The sequence below is a fragment of the Cuculus canorus genome, chromosome 10 (assembly GCF_017976375.1).
Source record: "Cuculus canorus isolate bCucCan1 chromosome 10, bCucCan1.pri, whole genome shotgun sequence".
Classification (NCBI taxonomy): Eukaryota; Metazoa; Chordata; class Aves; order Cuculiformes; family Cuculidae; genus Cuculus; species Cuculus canorus.
This window is the reverse complement of record NC_071410.1, coordinates 18,911,979-18,933,660: the sequence shown is the minus strand read 5'-3', so window position 1 is coordinate 18,933,660 and position 21,682 is coordinate 18,911,979. Positions and strand designations below refer to the sequence as shown.

At 42.0% G+C, this 21,682-nt stretch overlaps 1 protein-coding gene across 3 annotated transcripts in view; it reads right to left on the bottom strand.

The window, feature by feature from the left end:
* Positions 1 to 553: 553 nt before the first annotated feature.
* The window catches only part of CHRDL1 (chordin like 1), a 44,620-nt gene continuing 23,491 nt past the window's right edge, over positions 554 to 21,682 (bottom strand). The window contains exons 5-12 of one of the 3 annotated variants that reach the window (XM_054075913.1): positions 15,743 to 15,888; positions 14,674 to 14,767; positions 12,350 to 12,417; positions 10,399 to 10,573; positions 6,960 to 7,154; positions 5,098 to 5,265; positions 4,688 to 4,777; positions 554 to 3,430 (exon numbers count right to left, since the gene is read on the bottom strand). In XM_054075913.1, the coding sequence (XP_053931888.1) occupies positions 3,300 to 3,430; positions 4,688 to 4,777; positions 5,098 to 5,265; positions 6,960 to 7,154; positions 10,399 to 10,573; positions 12,350 to 12,417; positions 14,674 to 14,767; positions 15,743 to 15,888 (1,067 nt within the window). In that variant the 3' untranslated portion in view covers positions 554 to 3,299. The remainder of the gene's footprint in view (positions 3,431 to 4,687; positions 4,778 to 5,097; positions 5,266 to 6,959; positions 7,155 to 10,398; positions 10,574 to 12,349; positions 12,418 to 14,673; positions 14,768 to 15,742; positions 15,889 to 21,682) is intronic. The other 2 variants (XM_054075915.1, XM_054075914.1) reach the window with 2 other exon arrangements.

Genomic DNA, 21,682 nt, shown 5'->3' with positions numbered 1-21,682 from the left:
GTCACCCAGGGATGCTGAGTGACAGCAAGCTTTTACTGCCTTGGTCTGAAAGGGACTTAAATGGGAGGAATATTTCCACCCCTAGGGAAAAACACTGCAGCACATTGCAACGGTTAATTAATGGAAGCAAACTTGTCTGTGGAGGGCCACACAATCCTGCTGAGGTCACCAGGACACCCAAGAGGGCTTCTCAGACCCCATCATGAGTGACAGTGAGTCAGAACTGCTCATAACCTGCAAATTTCTCTTAGATTTTTGATAAACTGATGTCTTATGTGCACTGCTGATGTCCATGTGGTTCAAGCTCACACTTGAAGTGTTAGGGATGTGGCTGAGTGTGGAAGCCTTACTTTGCAACCTGCCTGGCAGTCTGAGTCTCGAGTCTGACTCTTCCATAGCTCAGTATGAGGTTGCACAGCGGGCAGCCCTGCACTGCACCCAGCTGGGAGCGCGGGTCAGGGCTCCTCTGAGGTGGCAGCAGCAGGACTGCAAACAGGGAACTGAAACCAAGCATCTTGACCAAACATCATCCACAACAGCCTCATTACCAACTTCAGAGTTTATTAATTTATCAAACCAGGTCCGAGTGATACAACAAGTACATAAATAAGTACCGTAACAGACTTACATCCCATGAAGAGAATGAAAAACATGACACTGTGTATTTTGTTGTCTTAAAGTGACCAAAAACTGGAAAAACGCAATACTGCATTTTACTAAATGATGCTTGTGATTTTTTTTTTTTTTTTTTGCTTTTCTTAAGAAGTGTTTCTTTTAAAATAAATACACAATCTGGATTCCACCTGTCCTGTCACAAATACAAAAAGCAGATTGCCTTCTTCGTCTTTAAAAAAACACATTACAAACACTGTACACTTTCCACTCAGTCTTTTTCACCAGCTACTGCTACAAACAGACAATGCCCGTGAGGTGAGAAATGAACTGCTGGTCTCCCCACTAGATCACTACAGTTCCTCAAAACCTCTTTTTTACCATGCCTTCACCAAAGGAATGATAAGGTTACATCATGACCTATTAGAAAACTTTGCCCTTCTGCAGCATGTCTCACGGCTTCTGCATGCCATGTGCCGTGGGCGATGCTCTCTGCCAAGCAGCTGCTTCCACGGCTGCAGTGCAGCAACTTCTGGTGCAGCCACGGCTCGGGGCCTCAGTTTAGGAAATCGCAAAGTGCTGCCAGGCAGGGGTGAGGGACAAAATGTGAGAAATGGCCCCGTGACCCCAAGGGCCAGGCAGGAGAGAGGAGAAAGTGCTCCACGCCTGGGGCAGAGACTCCCCTGTGGCCATGGAGGCACCACGGAAGATCTCCCTGCAGCCTGTGAAGGCTTGGAAAGAGACCCCTGTGGTTCTTACTGATAGTAGGTGAGGTTATTTTGTTCTTACAAATCCGCATGGTTGCAGGAGGACCTTCTTTTTTAGCATGTTTTACTGTTATACCGTCAACCTTGTTGAGCGCTTGGGGAGCAGAGGAGGGCAAGTATTCCTAAATATTATCTGCTCTCTGCCCTCGCCGAGGGACAATGGAGTGGTTATATACAGGCAAGATCGCTAAGGACCTGAGATCACTCTTTGTGTATCCTAATTCCCTCCAGTCTTTCCTCCACGTTCCTGTCTGTTCTCCTCGCTTGCTCCCCTCTGTTGAGAAGCAGACAGCACGCCACAGCAGCGCAGGCACTGGACAGCCCGGCTTCAAGACCTGCACTGCAGAGGGAGCTGCCAGGGCTTGCTGCTCCAGACAACGATCCCCTTAGGATGGTGAAGCTCAGCCTGCAACAGGCTTATGGCATTGAGCACAGAGCTCTCCCACACCTCTGTCCCTTTAGGAACGAGTACAAGCCGGAGTGCTGTCACTGGCAGAATGGCAAACCTCCAAATCCTTGCTGTCACTGCTGATTTCACTCCCCGTGGAGAGCCAGCCCCTGGCTCACACCATTTCCATAAAGCTTTGTTTCCTAGCGTGTTTGAACAGCACTATCCCGCCCTGCTTCTGGAGTAGAAAATGGGAGCCAAAGCAGGCAGAGTCACTTAGAATCATAGAATGGTAGAATCACTAGGTTGGAAAAGACCTCTTAGATCATCGAGTCCAACCAGCTTGGTTTTTGGGATTTAATCCAACGCCACAGCCATGAGGCAGTGCAGTGTTTTGGTGACACTTCAGAGAAAACCTTTTTTACGTTATACCAATACTACTTCTGCTGCTGAGAGCCACCTTTCTTAAAGACACCGTAGGCATGTTATACTGAATTTAACAGAATCTCTCCAATTTGATTTACTCAAAGAAAACAGTTTTCACAGAGCTGCTGTTCTGAAGGCCCGTGGGAGCTGTTTGGTGTTTGTCCTGGTGTTTGTCCTCAAAGTGTGAGAATTGAGAGGTCACCATCAGAAAAATGTAGATCAGGTTTGTAACACATCCTAACAAATAAATTAAGTGCTGTCACAACTCTATAGGAGTTATTAATCAGGAGGTTTAACCCTCTAGGTGTTTTGAAAGTACTGTAAGTACTTCACCACCTTCTGCTTTAGAAGGCAGTTTATCAGCCAAGACCACGTGTTAATAGGACCCAGAAGAATGAAGCTATTAGGGCTGTGATAGGGAGCTAACCCTTCACATTAGTTAGAGAAGTGGATGGAGGAAATGATGAAAACCACTTAAAAGCAAACATTTTGCTACAAAAATATAGTGATTACCACTAACACCTGCTCTTCAGTTTAAGGCCTGAGTTTGCTCAACTACAAGCCATCATCCCAAAGGCAGTCTGCTTAGGAGGCTGTTAGTTTAAATCTGCTTTTGTGTCTCCCACACAAGTATTGCATCACTTGTATTCTTCCTCCACTACTGAAAAAAAACCCCCTGTGAGTCAATTCAATACCAGAAATAGTATAAATTCAGCACAGGAAATAATGCTCTCCATAGCTCCTGCACGCTTATTAGGTGTCCTTCTTTACATTAGTTTCAATAACTTGCCAAACAATAACAATTTCAAAAAAAAAATTCTTTTTTTCTGTTTAACTTGTAGAGAAATGCAACTCTGGGAAAAAGTACGGTCTCTTTTTCTCCTTCCTTGACTGGTAATACAGAGACTCCTAGTCTTTTGGAGGAGACACTTGAATGGTTGACACAGACCACTAGACATAAAGCAGCAAATTTGCTGTGCATGATGTGAATAGTTACTGCATTATAGTTTTGGCTTTTAGGGCAACTGTTGACTTAAGCAAAATAAGCCTGCAGTCCAGCTGCAGATCCAAGTTTTCATGTGTTTCTTCCTTCAGTGCTGTCTCCCTTAACAGTGACCCTTTTCAGACTTTTCAAGGTACAAAACCTTCACCAAATCCTCGAGCTCAGTCCTGCACACTCTGCTTTCACACATTTGGCTGATTTGAGCTTCTCCCTCACTAAATATTTTCCACTGGCCTGGAAACAAAAATACAAAGGAGACAGATACTCACTTAGAAAAGGGCATAGGGAACTCTGAAGACATTTACAAGCACTCTCCAGACTGATTCACAATGCTCAAAGAGAGAATGTCCGATCCTCCCATGGAAAGTATTCAAAGTATCTTACAATCACGTAACATATTCCATGCAAAGTAACTTTGTCAAAAACAATAAATAAGGACCAGAGTATTGTTCATCTCTTTAATTTAGTAGAACTGTAAGTTGACCCAATCCATTTAACTATTTGTGAGACAGGATATTCTGCTTTATGGCAGGGTGATATGAAAATTTAACTCTGATGGTAAAGTAAAGTATTTAAAAGTTGGGAAGCTACAAGTCTAAGTGTTTTATGCACTGTGAACGCTACTTATCTGTGTGTGATACAAACTGTGTTTGCTGGATATTAATATTTCTATACATTTTGATAATGTTAATAGAAATGCCCGCTGTCCTGGTAACCAGAATACTGTATTACAGATAACAGTGACAAGCTTACAGAAGGCTGAAAGCAAAAAATTAGCAAACTTTTTATGTAAAAAGGTGTCTGCTTCTCACTGAGCCTGTATTATCAAGACTACATTATTTCTGGGAAAAAAATACTTTCTTACCTTAGTAGAGACCTCAGAAAAAATGACAAAGTGTAATGCAAAGAACTCGGAACTAGAAATGTCTGTATCTTAATTCAACTATCAAATTAAGTGTCATATCCCAGACTGGATAAAATACAAAAAAGAAATTGAATCAAGAGTAAAAGAATTATATGTCCTTTCAAAAGGCAGATTTTAATAACAAAGATATTCTTAAGAACATAGGAAAGGCTTCTTTCAATATAACATGTATGTTTTAAGAATTCCTTCAATCATCTCTGATTTTTTTTCCTTTTAAATGACTTTCTGAAACATGGTGACAACTTGACGTGGTACTTAAATAAATCCAAACTGTGCTGCTGGGCTGACTTCTGCCATGTTTCAGACATGGTGGTACAGGCAGAAAACAGCCTATCTTGTATTTTCTCAAAATACAGGAGACTAAGACAGCCTGGGCATGAACTACTGTTACATGTGTCTGTATTTCATATTGCTGTATTTTGATTATTTAAATCTAAAAGTAGAAAATATTGGAACCATGTACTGAAGGAAAAATTAGTACATCTGTCCAACTGTGTTTAGTAGAAGAGAATGAGGCTATGGTTATATGGAGAGTAGAAACCTGAAGAGGTCAGAATTTTACTTACTAGGGGTGGTCCTTGTTATCTGCTTGAAGTAAGGAAGTTCTTCAAATTCACTCCTGGACACTTTTTCAACATAGAAGTGACGCAGAATTCCTTCAGCAGAGAAATGAGAAGTGCATATTACTGGAAATGCCGGTTGTTCTAAACCTGGGTTGCTGTCCTGCCTTTATGTAGAATTACCACCATGTCCAGTCACTTTGTGAAATAATCCTTACAAATTACTTGGATTTTCAACCTATTCTTTTTGATTCCTTCTGCCTCCCACTTGGTTTTTTGCTACTCCCCTGTAAATCCTTCCCTGCATTTATGATTGCAGAGCGTATGTAAGGAGTGTGAGAATTAGCCAGGGCTTTTCAAACATACGCGAACCCTTCTTAGACACACATTTTAAAGAAAGAACTTGCTCAGCTCACCTTTTCTTATTGTCCACACATGTATTTCTACTTGAGGGGGCTTTTCAGTCTCCACTGCAATTTTTCTGATGGTTTCTCCTTCCTCTGTGAAAACGGATTCATAGACGGGCAATGTCTCTTTCCCGCAGAAATAGTCTTTGTTGTCAAAGGTTTGACTTGGCACTTCTTCTGTTTAAAAAAGGGCCAAAACCACAAATGACAGCTGTAATCAAGTCCTTCAGAATGGACTTGGCGCTGATAGCCAAGCAGGTCGAGTTTAAAAGTAAAATTTTCACTTGTACGGCCATTTAAATCCACCTCCAGTTAAGCTGCAGACATTTAATAGTGTTCTATTCTGCTTGGTTCTGATGGTGCAAGACAGTGTTTGTATATATAATCCAGTCTCATAAGAAAATGAGCTGTGTAAAACCACGTGGTCTGTGAGACTCCTCACAATTTTTGAACCTTTTGTCCATTTTTCAAGCATTTTTGAAATAATGGTAGAAGTCTCAGAGGTGATAAAATAACTAAACGAAAATTGGTGGCTGGACAGAATGAAAAGACCCAAATTAATGCTTTGCTGAGGAAAAGGGGAGGTAGAACCTACCAGGTCTGCATTTTGCTTGGCAGCAGCCAGCTGGCCAGGGCAAACCCAGGGTAGTCACAGGGCACATTAACTCTTGCCCATCTGCTAAAGTCGTAGAGCATTTAAGTAGAAATTGTAATTATTCTGTTGGTAGTTGGAAGTTGGACATGAAGGTAAGAGAGATGATGCAACTCAGAAACTCAGAATTCTGTGCGTGGGAAAAAACTAATTAAAGGTTCAGCTTTCTTAAAAATCGGCACACAGAATCTCAGAGAAAAAAACAGTAACTTTCCTCTTGCTATTAAATTGGCTATTGACGTCTGTTAGCGAGGGTTTGCTGACTGTTCTTCATGTCGAGTGAGCTCAGTAAAAGCTGTGGACCTCTGATGCACAAGGATCCAAAAGGATTTAGATGCACAGCTCCTGTCTGCCTACTGCGGCTGCATCGTGCTTTTTCCCAGCGAGCAAGGCTAGCAAGAGAAAATGAGAACTGTGCACCCTGTGAAGGATTGCTATATAGGACTCCACAACTGATTTCCTCAGAGCATTTCTGTCCCATGCATCACCAAATTAAGACAGAAATGGGCCATCCAGATTAGAAAAGAAATTTAAAGGCATAGAGGGAACTAGGCACTCCTCTACCCTTTGTATCATACTCACCATAGCTGGTCATTTGTCAGACTATCATATTAAATCTTCCACTTGTTGTAGACATTGGTTTTAGCAAGTAATGCCAATGTAAGTTTAATCATGAGCACAGCATAGAAACAATGCTAAATTTGTTATAAGCTAGTATTTATTTTAAGGTTTAAGTTACATAACTGACACCAACAGATCTATAATCAGGGGGTTTGAATCCTTCTGGTACACCTTAAAAAGCAGAAATTATATTATGTCCACACAAATTTCACCAGCTAGAAGATGCTTTGAAGATTCTGTGTGCACTGCAGTGGGGAAAAGCTGGGACAGTCTTTTGACCGTAACAAACTTTCTGTGTACGTTTCTATCATATGCTCTTTGGAAATGAGTATCAGGAAGCCACGCTAACAGAGGAGAGAAAGGCACTGACCGATCAGAATATGCCCCAGGCAGCAAGCCCCTCTATTTGAGGAACAGCAGTGAAGAGCAGGGCTGGTCAGGCAGCTCTACCTGCCTCACACCGAGACTTCTGCACCCACGTTGGAACAATGAGCACAGCTATTGCTGTTTCCATCAGCTCTGATTGTCACCAGAAGGCTTGAACCAAGCCCCTTAACATGCACAGCTAAAAGGTGTTCTGTGATCAACTTTGTTTTACCTGGACAGACTTTACAGCATTTTCCTTCTACTTTCTGAGGGTATTTGCAGGGATATTGTTCTGGACAATGAATTTTCTTACATTCTTGTTTGGTGATGTTGCAGGTGCACAACACACATTCTACAATTCCAAAGGCGCGGAGATTAGGATGCCAGGATTCACCATGTGAGTATGTTTTGCCATTTGAAACACAAACTACAAAAGAAGAAAAAAGCAAGAAGTAGTACAGCTGACAAAGGTATGTTCCCTGGCTACCTCTCTAATAGTCATTTGATTCATACACATATATTTAGAGCGGTGTCTCTGCACGTAATTTGTTAGTGTCTCTGGCCCATTTCTCTGCTTGGTGACTTTAACTTGGAGTTTCAGTAGTTAAAATGAGTCTGAGCCTGTGATCATCCTTTTCTGTGTAGTTTTGCTTTGATTCCAACTCTGCTGACACTGGTGTCCACCACTGTTTTGAGGAGAACAGGGAAGGTGGCCAAGTGTTTGACTAGCTCCTATCCAGCGCACGCCTCTCAGCTGTGCACTATTAACCAGCGGATGAAACTCACTCTTCCCTTTCCTCATCTCAGCCCCCCCACAGCCCGCTACCTTGGCTTTGGCTTCTAGAACAGAATCTGCAGGTGACAGTATTGTGATATCTGCTACTAAGTCATCTGCACAACTTTTTTACTGTTAGCTGAATATGGCTTTTGCTGGGAGAGCCGTGCTAACAGCGGGATGCGTTAGTGCCACCTGCGCCTTTGATTGCTTCCTGCTGCACAGAAAATGTTGCAAAAGGAAGCTGAATGTCTTCTATGAAATATATCTTTAAGTACATAGAGACATTTGGCTTTTGGATTCACAAGAAAACACGAACATGAAAGGATGCATATGGGACTGAAATATTGTTCCAATAGCATCCAAGAACCTCAGAATATTTATTCACCAGTGCCCTTGGGATATGGAGAAATACAGCTGACACAAAAAGAGTGGAAAAATCCATGCCTGGTGGAAGCCAGTTTGGGTCACCTAGCAGTTGATGGGAATTATATCACTTTACACTATGTTTGCATTTGTCCTATAAACCTTACTTCTTTCTTTTTAAATATTTTATAAACACAAAGAGAAATGCAAACTAATCCTAACAAGGTAAAAGAAAGGGCACTGCCAGATTTCCAACAGTAACTGAAGTGAAGCTGGGATATGTTGTAAATATTTCCAGTTCTTCTAATATGCCATCATTTTTATTAATGATTTTATTTGTAAAATATGTTCCTATTTTGCCTGTAACTTTCAAAAGCAATTTAATTTTTATCTGTAATCTGAAATTTACATCTAACTGGTAACAGATGTGACCAACTGGCTTACACTTTTACTGAGTTACTGAGATTTATGGGGAGTGTTTTGTGCAATGTATTGTCTTTCATGGGGTTATACTATCATTTGTTTTATTATTTGCTACTTTTAAAACTCTTCCTTAAGACATGTTTTTATTTTAGAGGTAGGAAACAGTTTTGTTTCTCAAATAAAGGTGAATGAAGCATTATCTGTATACTAAAAAAACATGGGAGAAAAAGAATTAGAGAATTGGTAAGCATCCTGCCGTTTAACAGGCTTCTTACCTGCTTGCATACTATATTATTAGTTATATATGCATACATGGATCTTTTTTTCCCCAGCTAGAGTTCTCCAGATCCTTTATGGATAAATATTTAATGACTTCTTCCTGTCAGGAAGGGATAATACACGACATGGTGTGGATACATATTCTCTCTGTTTTAAGGATTTGTTTAGCACAGAACAGTTAAATAATTACTCCGAGGTAGCAGATGAAGCCTCTAGTAGAAACCAAAATATGGCAAATATTTTTTTGATCCTTAGTGCCTTGTTTTTAGTGCTTCTCATGTTTAGAATGATAAATCTGTAGCCGTGCAACTGTACGGTATTTGCATGTCAGGAGAGTTGCTGTGTTTATTTTTCGACTTGTCGAAATGTGTCTCAAGGGCCATGTGCATTAATTAATGAAACACTTGTTAATCGCACAAGAACAAAAGAAAATACGTGGTCAGCATTCCTGTTTCCATCATGGAGATCTCTCAGACGCATTTCAGGCAGTGAGTGTCTGAAATTGTGGCAGTGGCTACATACTGCATCCAGAAATATGCTCTTCATCTGTATGCTCTTTATTTGCTGAAACAAATCAGTTAGAAATTGCTTTGATGATGTCTTCATGTGTGAATTACATGCCAAAGATATTGCACCGCATGGAGATTCCTGCTCCTAGATTCAGCATAAAACACTGGCATGATCTGAATGTTTTTTCATGCTTGTTCAGGTGGATAATAAAGATCCTATGGCCAACATTCCTTCTGTTAGTTAATACCTTAAAAGATTAGTTGGCCCTAATACAAGCGCTTTTAACTCTTTGTGGGTAGTTTCTAATTGCGTACTGACTGGTATTTGTGGATAGATGCTCTTCTGAATGTGGATTTTTTTACAGCTATTTCTTTTATGGCTTCTTTGCCCTGTTCCTGCACATCTCTGTTCACCGATGCACCCACTGTGGCAATCAAGCACTGCACCCATTTTACTGTACGAAGCCTGCTGTCCCATGAGTCGGAGAATTGATTTTTCCCTCTATTTTTGTCCTTCCTGTAATGCAGCAGGAATATGACTTGTCATGTTCGGCTAAGGCTTGTGTATGGTCTCAAAGTTCTGCTACCCACGTACTGCAACATGTCCAATATTACATTATCAGAAGGCACTACAGGATTCTTAGAGTGAGATCCATGACCTTGGTTAACTTTGCCCCTTCACAGCTCGGCTGTCCGGTGCAGGCGAACTGTCTACTCTGCCTTTGGTATAGGTCACGGCGTAGGAAAAGCATCCCTCGCCTCCCACTGTCTCACACTATTAGTTTCACGTGGGGGAAGACGTGATACTGTTTCTCTTCAAAATAATTTGTTAACTCTTGGAGGGAGAAAACCTCTTGATATGATGGCAAAGCTTTATGGTCTGAGATTTGTGGGGCAGTTTAAACATATGCTGTTTACAGCCAGTAAAGTTACAAAACAGACTTGTTCACTGTGAACCAGTTCGCGCTTCTAAAGGCGCTAAAGGCATCGTGGTGTCCTTTATGGCACAAAGTGATTGATCCCATGGTAACTGCTGCGGGTGTTCTCAGAATTACATAGCACAATCCCACAATGTAATTCAGAGAGCAGCGCGATAGCGTGGTGCCTTTGCCGAGTTGTATGTGTCGGCACAACTGATTGCAGTCAAGAGCTAATTTCATATCCTTAAAAGCTTATTGCTTTTTGCCTCTCTGGTTTGCTTTGGGTCTTTTGATACCAGTGTGAATGTCCAAGATTCTGCTGTGTACTTTGAGAAGTCTTTTTGAGCGATAGGTGATCGATTCCTGACCCAGAGTAATGTTATAAATACTTGTCTTTACCTCGTCCGTGCTTGTGCTTGTTGTTGATGACGATTTGTACTATTGTTCCTGAAGCTTGCTGGGGATCTGGTAGGAGTCCACGGTTACTCCTGGCATTGGGAAATCGTGGAATATTGACTACCTGCCTCGCAGAGCTGGCTGACAAGTCATAGTGGGAGCGATGGTATGAGTGTCTCTGGAGACAGAAAGAGAGCAGGCAAGTAAATGTCTCATTCCAATGAACAGGGGTACCCCAGAAGCTTAACAAAGGCAAGGGGAATATTGCCACTATCATCAACCATCATTAAATGTAGAGAATGGCACCATACTAAATAAAAGCCACTCAGGTTTTGCAGATACTTAACATGGTAATGCAGTCATCTACACATAAGCAGTTGTGACTCCTCTCACCAGACTGTATAGGTCAGTGTAGGTGTCTTTATCTCAGTTGGTCATCTGAAGTCCCTCATCAAGTCAGTGAGAGAGGCATTTTAAGAATGTGACCTGTCATGGATCTCTAAATCATGAGGAGATGGATCACAACCCAGAAGCACCTATTTCCCTCCATGTATGAAAAATTGTGTTCAGAGCATCTACTTTGCTGATGTATCTCAAGACTGAATGAGAAGAACTGTCTTGAACTGTCCATTTTTCCCCATCAAAATTGCTTTCCACTGAGGCTTCAGTGGCAGAGCGTGCCCAGAATGATTGTCCAGCTTCTTGTTAGCTTGCAGCTTTAAACTCCCGTGCGCAGGCTGGGCGGAAACTTACTAGAATCTGCCTTACACACTCGGAAGTCTCATTTCATTTGCAAAGCAAAGTAGTGGTAGTTGTAGTAGTAATAGTGCACAGCATGTTTTCTAGAGCAAAAACACTGGCTATTCTCAGAGAATTATTCTCCAGAATACCCACAGGCATGAAGGAATAGCGTATATTGCAACAGTTACTCTATAAGGCGTGATTCTTCTCACTAGACCTGTCGGTTCATGTATTTAGGTAGTGCACCTAATGCTTAAAAGCTCTTCATGTTCTCTCCAAATGCTCTTATAAAAATCATCTCTTGAGGAGTAAGTTGTTAATGGATGCTCTTAGCCCCAGAGGTAATGAAGAACCTAAAGGAAATCTATACTGGGAAGTCAGTTTTTGCAATTATGATTTAGAAGCGATGCGTGCATAGCAAACAAAACACTACAAAATTTCATTCTTATAGAATGTATACAAAAAACAGCAAATCCAGAGCCCGCAGGAGCTCACAGCGGTTTATAATTCAGAGTGATTCAAGAATTCAGGTTGAGTTTATTAAGGGGTTTTCAGAAGTAGAATGAAGCTATTTTGGGCTGGATCAAAGAACCCAGATGAAGCAGTAGATATTGAGACCTGTTATCATCCTTTTCTTTTTTCCCCTCAATATACTGGCATGCTCAACACAGCAGAAAAACATAGAATCATAGAACCATAGAATCATAGAATCACTAGATTGGAAGGGACCCACTGGATCATCGAGTCCAACCATTCCTAACAATCCCTAAACCATGCCCCTCAGCACCTCATCCACCTGTCCTTTAAACACCTCCAGGGAAGGTGACTCAACCATCTCCCTGGGCAGCCTCTGCCCGTGCCCAGTGACCCTTTCCTGATGTCCAGCCTGGCGGAGCTTGAGCCATTCCCTCTTGTCCTGTCCCCTGTCACTTGGGAGAAGAGCCCAGCTCCCTCCTCTCCACATTCTCCTTTCAGGCAGTTGTAGAGTGCAATAGTTTGGGTTGGAAGGGACCTTAAAGATCATCCAGTTCCACCCCCCTGCCATGGGCAGGGACATCCCACTGGCTCAGGCTGCCCAAGGCCCATCCAACCTGGCCTTGAACACCTCCAGGGATGGGGCAGCCACTGGGCAGTTCCCTGGGCAACCTGGACCAGGGCCTTACCACGCTCATAGTGAAGAAATTCCTGTCTATAAACTGTAGGTCACACTTACAGCTTCCCTGTTGGCTGGCTGCCGGAAGATATCTCCATCGGAATGTTCCCATGATAATTCTCCATCTCCTGTACGTGAAGCAGAGCAGTATCAGTGAGGGAAGTAACTGTGCAACACATTGGGAGGCACTTAGGGCAAGAGTGTCCTCCAGCTTTACAGCTACATTTGGGGTGGAGCTTGCATCAGGTCTAGGAGTGTCAGTCTGTAGTCTGACTAATAGATTCTGCACAGACCAAAAGGAAGATCTCTTCCCAAATGTTAAGCAAATTTGAGATGAAGTTTTACTATCAGATTTATAACAAGAAGCTATGGGCAAGGTAGTTTCCAGCAACTGTTTGCTATGTGATCTCAGGCAAAGGTGAGGAAACGCGACAGCTTAGCTCACAGAGAAAGGCTAAACCGTGTGACCGTCCATCTGCTGAGGGCTGACAGAACCCACAAGCACTGTTACTGTTGCTCAATTGACTCCTAATGTGACTGAGAATTGAATCCTGAATCACATTGTTACAGTCAGCTCTGATCTGTAGCTGTTAATAAATAACACTGCATTACACAAAAATTAAGCCTTATTTTGTCCTGCAGAATTCCTGTCCTCCTTTATTTTTAAATAAGAGTAATAGACAGTGGAATACATTAAAAAAATCCCTGTATCAGTGGAGACACTGAGTTGTCCCTACTGCATAATCCAATTTAATCTCACTTCTCATATGGAAATTCTGATGAGCTTATTTCTCATTAGTGACTCTCTCTCTAGCTCAACTTCTCCAGCGTAAGGCTACTTTACAGCTTAGTTATGTCTGATACTGTGTGCTCTGAGAGTTAGTTTGATTTTCTTAACCGGAACAGAGTGGTTTCAAATACAGATCAAAGACTATCAGGGAACAGATATCGGGACTCAGATCATCAGCAAAGATTTACTTTGATTAACTGTCAATGTATTGCATTTAAAACAGTATCGCTGAAGTTCACCCTGAGAAACCAGGACTGTCACCTTGTCTGCTTGAGATCAGAAAGGTTTATCAGCAGTTTCCCTGGAAAAATGTTTCAAGATTTGTAAAGGTGCTGTGGAGTAACATGGCAAAGCAGCAGAATGAGAAACAACCTCCATGCACAGAGGTCCTCATCCCTGCTCTGACTGAACTCAGGTATTTATGCAAGACTCAGCATCACCCTGCCGAGAGATTAGTTCAGGTCCTACATGGTGCCACACAAGTTAATTACCACTGCACCTTTGGAGGTGAAGTAGCTTAGACAGTTTGCTGCACAGACATGACCACACAGCCTCTATCCAGGAGCTTGTTCCCCCAAAGTGTGCTGTCCTATCTCTCATCATGCTGCATCATTTAGCACTGATGCACTCTGAAGTACCCTCTTTTTTGGCTCAGCCCCTTCACCGCTTGGAGCTGTTGGTCCAGCACGTGTACTCAGTGAACTCCTCAGGACATGGAATGCAGGACTACACTAGTTTGTGTTTCACAACTCCAGTGCCGTGGGCAAAATTATACAACCGACAACAGAGTACTCCTTATTTTTACCATGCAATAATCAAACAAGCAGAATCTCAAAAGGATATAGGTGCACAAAGGTGCAAGCAGGAGAGTTTTTCAAAGCAGCCTGGCATCACTGATATCAAGAGTGGCCCTTCTGAAAACCACAGCCACCTCTAGGTGCTTATCTGCATCTATGAGAACTGGCCATAGGTGCTTCTATACTCTAGAAGCGGTGATAGAAATGCCACAATACTAATACTGAGAAAAAAAAAATTCATTCAGAAATTCTCTGACATTTAGATGGGCTTTTAGACAAACACTGAGGTTTGGACTCTCAGAAAGGCTGGGAAGGCACCTGGAATCAGGTTCCCTATGTGTACCAGATCTAAAATTCAGTTGCTAAATACTGAAGTCACCTGAGTATAGACTGACACCTAATTTGAACTGGAGTAATTTGCCTTACCCTCTGAATTGAAATTCTTTCATCTTGCATAATTTGAGCAGGTCTGGTAACCTGTCAGAAGGAAGCTCATCTTTCATTGCAAAGCTTTTCTACACAGAGCAATGCAGCTATTTCAGTACATCATTTGAAGCCTGGATTTACCTCGTTGCAGGGGCACAACTTTATCAGCAGGGGTTTCTCTCCTTGTTTCCATATAGGAAAACAAAGGTAGCAACGTTACACTGCTGGAATTGGAGGTTTAATTTCCCAACGTGCATTGGATTGTAAGCTCAGACAGTGTCTTGAGTGGCAGTGCTGGTGCACAGACAGGGCTCTGACAGGGGAGGGTGGAAAGCCAGAGCCTGCCCTTCTGTGGTTGTACTCCAACTTACCTCTGCAAACCGGACAGCAGGACTCCGGAACAGAAACTGGGAAAGAGCAAGTTAATTTGGGACAAGTCTTCAACCCACAGTACACATTTCCTTCCTGCCAGTAAAACATAGGGAGAATTTAGAAGGAGTCATCTTATCTATCTGGTACTGTATATGCATTTTATTATCGACGTGCGTAAATCCAGTAGGTGTGTTTACATAAATGCCACCCTAGTATGCAAAACCAGAATATTAGACCAGTGAAAAGTCTGAATCGCTGTTTTAAAATCTGTTGCCACACAGAGGAAGGTCCATTTCTTTAAAAAACCGGGGAAAGGGACGATGTAAAATTGTGTATGGAGAACTGCAGTTATTGTAGGCTGAAAATGTACCCAACATTTTTGGTACTAAAATCACACAGTGTAGATTTCCACGCCCTCTTCTCTCCCTCGTTTGTGTGTTACCATTGAATTGGAGGAATAGCAGTAACAGAATCATAAAGGCTGTTCAGTACTTGGCCTGTTAAATTTGTAGGTAATGTCCTATATGATGATGATTGCCAGTATTTGATACTGAAGAACTGGGTGGATTTGGGATTTTTTGGTTCAGACAATGGCTCTGAAGAGTCACCGGGTGACTGCTCAAATACATTGGATTTGAACTGGTGACATCTCAGGAATGGCTCTGTGGCCTGGTGCCAGGTTACAGAGCTGTCTGCTCCCAGCCTGCAGAGCTCTGTCAGCTCAGTCCAAATAAATTCAGTCTTGCTCGGTAGCTCAGTGCTGTATTTTCCAGTCAGGTTAAAGTAAAATATTCTGTATATGCCAAGTAGCAGTTTTTTACCGGCTGCCTCTGCACTCTAAGCTCACTTACAGCAGACGCTTCTCCGGATAAGCTTTGTCCACTGTGTTTAAGCAAGGGGTAGCCTGGCATTTACCAGGTGCTGCAGACTGGCTCTGGGCACAAATTTCAGTATAAACCCTCAGTTCCCAGCCTGTGCTATGCATTGCTTATATTACAGTGTCATGTCTCGTAGAAAGGAGAAATGAAGCGCAGGCAGAGCAGGGCTCTGTCAAATCGTGTTACTTACGGAGCAGCTGCACTGGGCACACTGGTTTGCTTGCCTGTTTTGGAAAAGCCCCTCTGCCACAAACATTTCTCCATGATGGTAGGTGGTCCCATTGTATTCACAGGATTTCCCGGTGACTTTGCTGCTTACTGAGAAAAGGGAGTCTTCTGGAAGCAATGGGAAAAGAACACTTCATGTAAATGTTCTTGACAACTTGCAACATCACAACTACAGGGGAGGAAAAGCTTCCCTTCTTCATTTCTCTTTATAATAAAGGACAAATATTGTCATTCTACAGAGTATAAGTGATATTCTTGTGCTGCTATTTCGCTGAACTTCAGTAATTCACACTTTGAGTTGACTGTCCCAGTTAATCTTAGGATGCTGACGAACAACTGCAATGCCAGCACTGATGGCCATGCCTCACGCTGCTGTGTCTTCTCTTGCTCTGTCTGCTGTATCATTTGGTATTAGGACAGGCCGGTGCAATTATGTACCCGCTTGTTATATTTACGTGGCTTTGTCATGCTTTAATGTCGGCATTAGGTCCTCTGTACACACAGAACGCCACTATCAAAGGCACTGGTCTAAGCATGGTTCCCCCCCAAGTACTATTATCAACTTATTAATGATTCGTAGTGTTGTGGCCCATAAAAGACTTAGCTGCGGGTTAGCAGGTTGTGCCCTAGGGCACGCCTGATGCTGCTTCCATGCCATCCACTGGCACAAACCTGGTAGAGGAGCTGTGATACTGGTGATGAAACTGTTTGAAGAGAAATCTATGTACAATGTAAGGACTCATTCCTAGTGGCCTTCACAATTTGTTGCTGCTATTGTTTCCAAAATGGGCAAAACTTTGAGTCAAGGACAGATTTCAAAAGCCACCCAAAAGTGGATTTTTCTCTTACATGTATTTTAATGTCAGATGTGCCCATAAATACCTTTTGTTTGCAGAACTCAGCACATATCACAAGTGCACAAGATGGCAGTGTCAATTCAACCCTGAAATCTCCTGTTTCAACTCAGGTTCATATCAAGTTCTACTTGAACCAAGTATCATTGGTTGAATTTTCTGATAAGACATAAACTATCCATACTTAATGTTAAAACATCCTCTAGATTGTCAAACTATTAGCAGTTGATGAACTGTACGAAGGAATTATACTTTACCTATGAAATGTAAGTCACTTGATACCTGTTGGGCGTTGAACCTGGCACCATACGTTTACATTCATGTGAATTGAGCATCTCGGCACAGGAAGAGGCATTTCAAACCAGAGCTCTATGGCAGTAACAGTGGAGTGTTTGTTCTCTGGAGCCTGAATTGCTGCACATTTCTAGGAGTGCAGCTGAAATTTCATTCAGTGGGTTTGGGCTTTCATGAAAAAGAAACCTGACCTGAAAATTCAGGATCTGCTGTAGCCCCTTTCATTATCTATCTGATAAACCTGGGAAGATTTTTTTGTAAAACTGTGCCACCATAGAATGTCAATTTTCATCTGGGAGCTCAAGTAAAAGAGCAGTTTCCTGCTGGCACGCACTGGCATTAAACACTGACATTTAGAGTTTTCCATAAAAGCATACATTTAGTTACCTTAGTCCATCAAGTACTAATAATATATTGAACTGTAAATGTGAAATGAGGCTGCAGAACATACATCTACCACAGTATTTGTGAGTCTAGCAGGTCAGCAAAGAACATTCCGCAGGAGAAGTTAGCCAGTTAGGGTTAGCCTGACGTTTCCTTTCTCTTCAAGAGATGGACATGGTACTTGCACTTCCTCCTTTGGAGCACCAAATACATCATTATTTCAGTGCAGTCAAGGGTTTCTAACGATACCTTTCCAAAATCTTATCGGTAGTACAGGGCTTTGACACACCTGTGCTTGGCACAGGAATGCAGTGCGTTCGGCACTTGCTGCGTGGTTTGCTAGAGATGCACACTCCAGAATGACAAGATAGATGCTGTAATGAAGACACATCCTTTCAAAGTCATCAGCAAACGACCGAAGTGACAAATTCAGCTCCTGTCCCATTAGGCATAAATATTGGAAAACATGAATAAAGAGGCATTTCTCAGGACTGTGCTACCTCCTGAAACTTGTGCCACCATAGTTTCTTGGGCTTTCCAAGAGTCATCTCATGGAAAGCAGAAAGAGAGATTGCCAAAGCTTTGGTTATCCTCTTGACCCTTGGGCAACTGGAAGAGCAGCAGAACTGGAAAGGAATGAAAATGACAGGAGAAATGAAAGAAGAATATAGATGGTTCTTGTCTGGGTATGAGGCCCTGTTGACGCAGCCTGTGCAGGACAGTGCTGTGCCCATGTGGGATGTCTGTCCAAAAGTAGGGTTTGGCTTGTGGTGGCAAAGATCGATACTGGAATGACTCATTGTGACTCTGTTCAGAGCTTTGGATGAAGTGAGTAAATTTTGCTGCAGATTTACCTTGGTATATGCCACACTGCTCAGATCACTATGAAGTCACCAAATGCCTTTCAATCACAGCTTCTAATAAAGGGAAGGAAAATGATGGAATTTTTTTTGCTTATAAAATGACAGTGGAGAGTTGCAGTAGGTGATTGTTTTCATCTATATTTCTTCAAAGCTGATGACAGAAGTTAGCCTATAATAGCTAGTTTATAACATGCAGCCCAAACCACATGTACATCTGTCTGTCTTTGGAATATGGGATGAAATTCTATTGTTATTTTGATGTTTTATGTGATGAAATAATTATAAGAAAGATCGGTTTCAGTTAGAGGGTAAGGCGGTCATTTAGGTCCTGTAATGCACATACCTGCGCATATAATTTATCTTTTAGCACATTAAGTGAATGGGACTACTTGGTTGCATAAAATAAGGTTTAGAAGAATATTTCAGATCAAGACTGAATTACTATTGTTGCAAAAAAATACACAGATTTATATATCAGAGACAGCATATTAAAGCACACAACTGATCCTCTCTGAACACAGCATCTACCTAAAACTGCCAGGAAGCTTTGTTTCTATTGCATGTCTAAATATAACCTCTGTCTGCAGCCTCCTTCTGTCTTTTCTAGTGGGTGACTGACTTTCTACAACTAGGAGTTGCTTTGGTTTTCTTTTCTCTTTAAATCCTGGCTAATTAGAGTTCAGACTCCCTCACGGTATCATATTCTCCTGTAGAATGCGAAATCAGAGTCATTGTGGATTGTTTTAATAAGCGCCAGGTTGGAACTCTGAGAAATCTTGGCATTAATATTGATATCAGCATGCATTTTTCTGTGCCTTAGTTAAGATGTGTTAGAATTAGATTAATTAACTACAAATATACTGCATTGCTCAAAGCTCTATGTGTAAATCTTGCTTCCTAATCAGGACTCTTCCCAAAGCTTTGTCTGGCATTTTAATGGTGCTGACTAACATTGCTGTAATTAGCTGCCTCGGTAAAGTACCAGGCAAACCATCTGTGTGAATCCTTTTAATTAACTGAGTTCAGTCTGAGCTTTTCTTTCTGGCATTCATAGCATGTCAGTGGAAGCAATATAAAACGCATAGGGTTAAGATGTAATAGCATCGATCGAAAAGGAAGTATCTTTGTTTCTGTGGCTGGTATTTATTCTCTCAAGGGCTCAGACTTCAATATAGAAGTTAACAGCTCATGCTTACGCTTGCTTGCAATGTAAGTTGGACCAAGGTAAGACCACGAGATAGCAATATGGACAGCACTAATTGATCACCAATATTAGCATTAGCTAACGTCAAGGGACTAAGATGTGCAACCGAGGCTGCGTGTGACTTGCTCTGCATTTGAACTTATCATGTAAGTAGCTTCCAAGTTTGAATGCAGCCAACAGAATTCAACTGTTTCAAAAGTAGATTAGCTTCAAAACAATTCTTTTTTAAAAACAATTGGAGACTATGGTGGCTATGCCTGAATTCCTATATCCAAGCATTCCTCTCCTCCAAACGCAGCACTCTGTCCAGCTTCTGTTGTCTACCTGGGCTGTTTTTCATTGGCATACTAGGAATGCAAGGTAAATCCTGGCTTCAATGAAGCCTATAGAAATGTTTCCTTCAGGAGTCAGCCTGGCTGCTTACTTGAACGCTGCTTTTTAAGATTATGTTTGGGAACGATACTGTACTAGGAGGAACTGTGGAGCTGTAAAACCAAGATTTGTATCAATTTAGATCTGTAGTACTGCTGGATATAAAACTTCACTATGAACTAGAGCTGCTTGTAGGTATGGTCCAGGTATTCCATGAATTATCGGCCATTTGATAGAGCGTGTGAAGGAAACGTATGGCACAAAGTTGGCCACGAAGGGATGCTAACCTAGTGTGAAATGCAGCCCTAATGCTTTCCTGATAGTCTTGCAAAACAGAATTAGATATGGATTCGATAAACCACAGACAATTCATGGATGTTTTCTGGTTAAGTGGAATTTACTCCAGTCACAGATTTTTCATAGAAGCCTGCTTGGGTTCCTGGTGGTCTGCCCTTGACCTGAGGTTTCCAAGGGACAAGATTTGAGGGCAGTCATGCTGTGTACACAGACCAGGGCTTCCTGACTTCTGCAACCTTCCAGGGAGAAACAGATGCTGTGTCACATGGATCACAGTGAGCTTCGGGAACACTATATTTTAGATTTTTCTGTTTACAACTATTCCTTCCCGGATTGTTATATAAGCTTGGTCCTGAGATGCTTTAGCCTTACTTGGATATGGAGCAGAAGAGCATCAGTTATCTGCAACTAATCCCTCGAACAGCTCAGAGAAATTCCATGGGCAGCGCCTGGTCTGAAACAGTGGGAACTTCTGCAGAAGTACTTACGTGCAGAGAGTGAAACACACTAATAGGCCACGTGCAAACTCACCTTTTGGGAAACATTACTGTAGGGTGACTTCCTTGAGGAAGGGCTTTAGGATCCAGACCTTACTGCAGACAATTAAGTTTTCAACTTGGAACCTTCTGGATAAAGTCAGGAGGTTTAGGTACAACTGCCAATAAACAATTTTAGGACTGGCAAAATAACCTCAGAATTAGTACAGTTATGGCACGATACTCAGTAAAGTATTTATGATGTGCCATATGACCTTCCAGACCAGAAAATCAGTTGCTTTTGGGTGGCCTTCACCATTGTGGACAATAAAACTAAGCACCTTGGCTTTCCAAAAGTCTTTGTGCTGAGTTTTACTGATATGCAACCAGTAAGAGGTTGAAGTGGCAACCGAGTGTCCTCCCAAACAGCAACTGTACCGATGAGAGAGGGAAGGTGCGTAGGCACAGTTCGTGCTGCTGTGTATCTCTCAGCAGGGTCTGCTGGGACCGTGCACAGCATCTCAGTGAGGGTCCATGGGGTTTTACTGCATCTCTGTGAGACACTTTCTTGTACAATATTCTGGCCATTCTTCTTATTACTTAACTTAACACTCTCACTACTGCTTATTTTAGTATCAGAACGTCTGGCAAACATCATTTTTAAGAAATCCTACAGACTTTTGGCTTGCTGACTTAGAAACTATCTTTAAACTGCAACATTCAGAATCACCTAGTGTCATTTGCTGAAAAAGATGGGCTTTTAACACCCAGCAGAAACTCTAGGCGTTCAGCCTGGCTTGGGTTTTGCAGTTTGTTTTATTAACCACCCTTATAAAAACAATCAAGTGCTAAACAATATGAAATTAATCATGAGGTCTAATGCCTTAAGAAACTTCCCATCCTGGGAACGGTTACGCAGACAGTCGCTCTGGTCTTTTGTAAGTAGACAGATGACAGTTTAGGAATTTGAATCCGGAGAGGATTTTTATGAAACATATTTTCTGAATTGAGATGGAGCATAAGCATGTACAGACCAAGAGCATTTTGGTTTAGAACACTATTCCCTAGCCAAGCCTTTGTATTCTGCTATAACTCTGGGACAACTGTTTGCATTGACACTTCTCCTGCGCAGTCACTTGCGTTCCCAGTGAGTTTTGG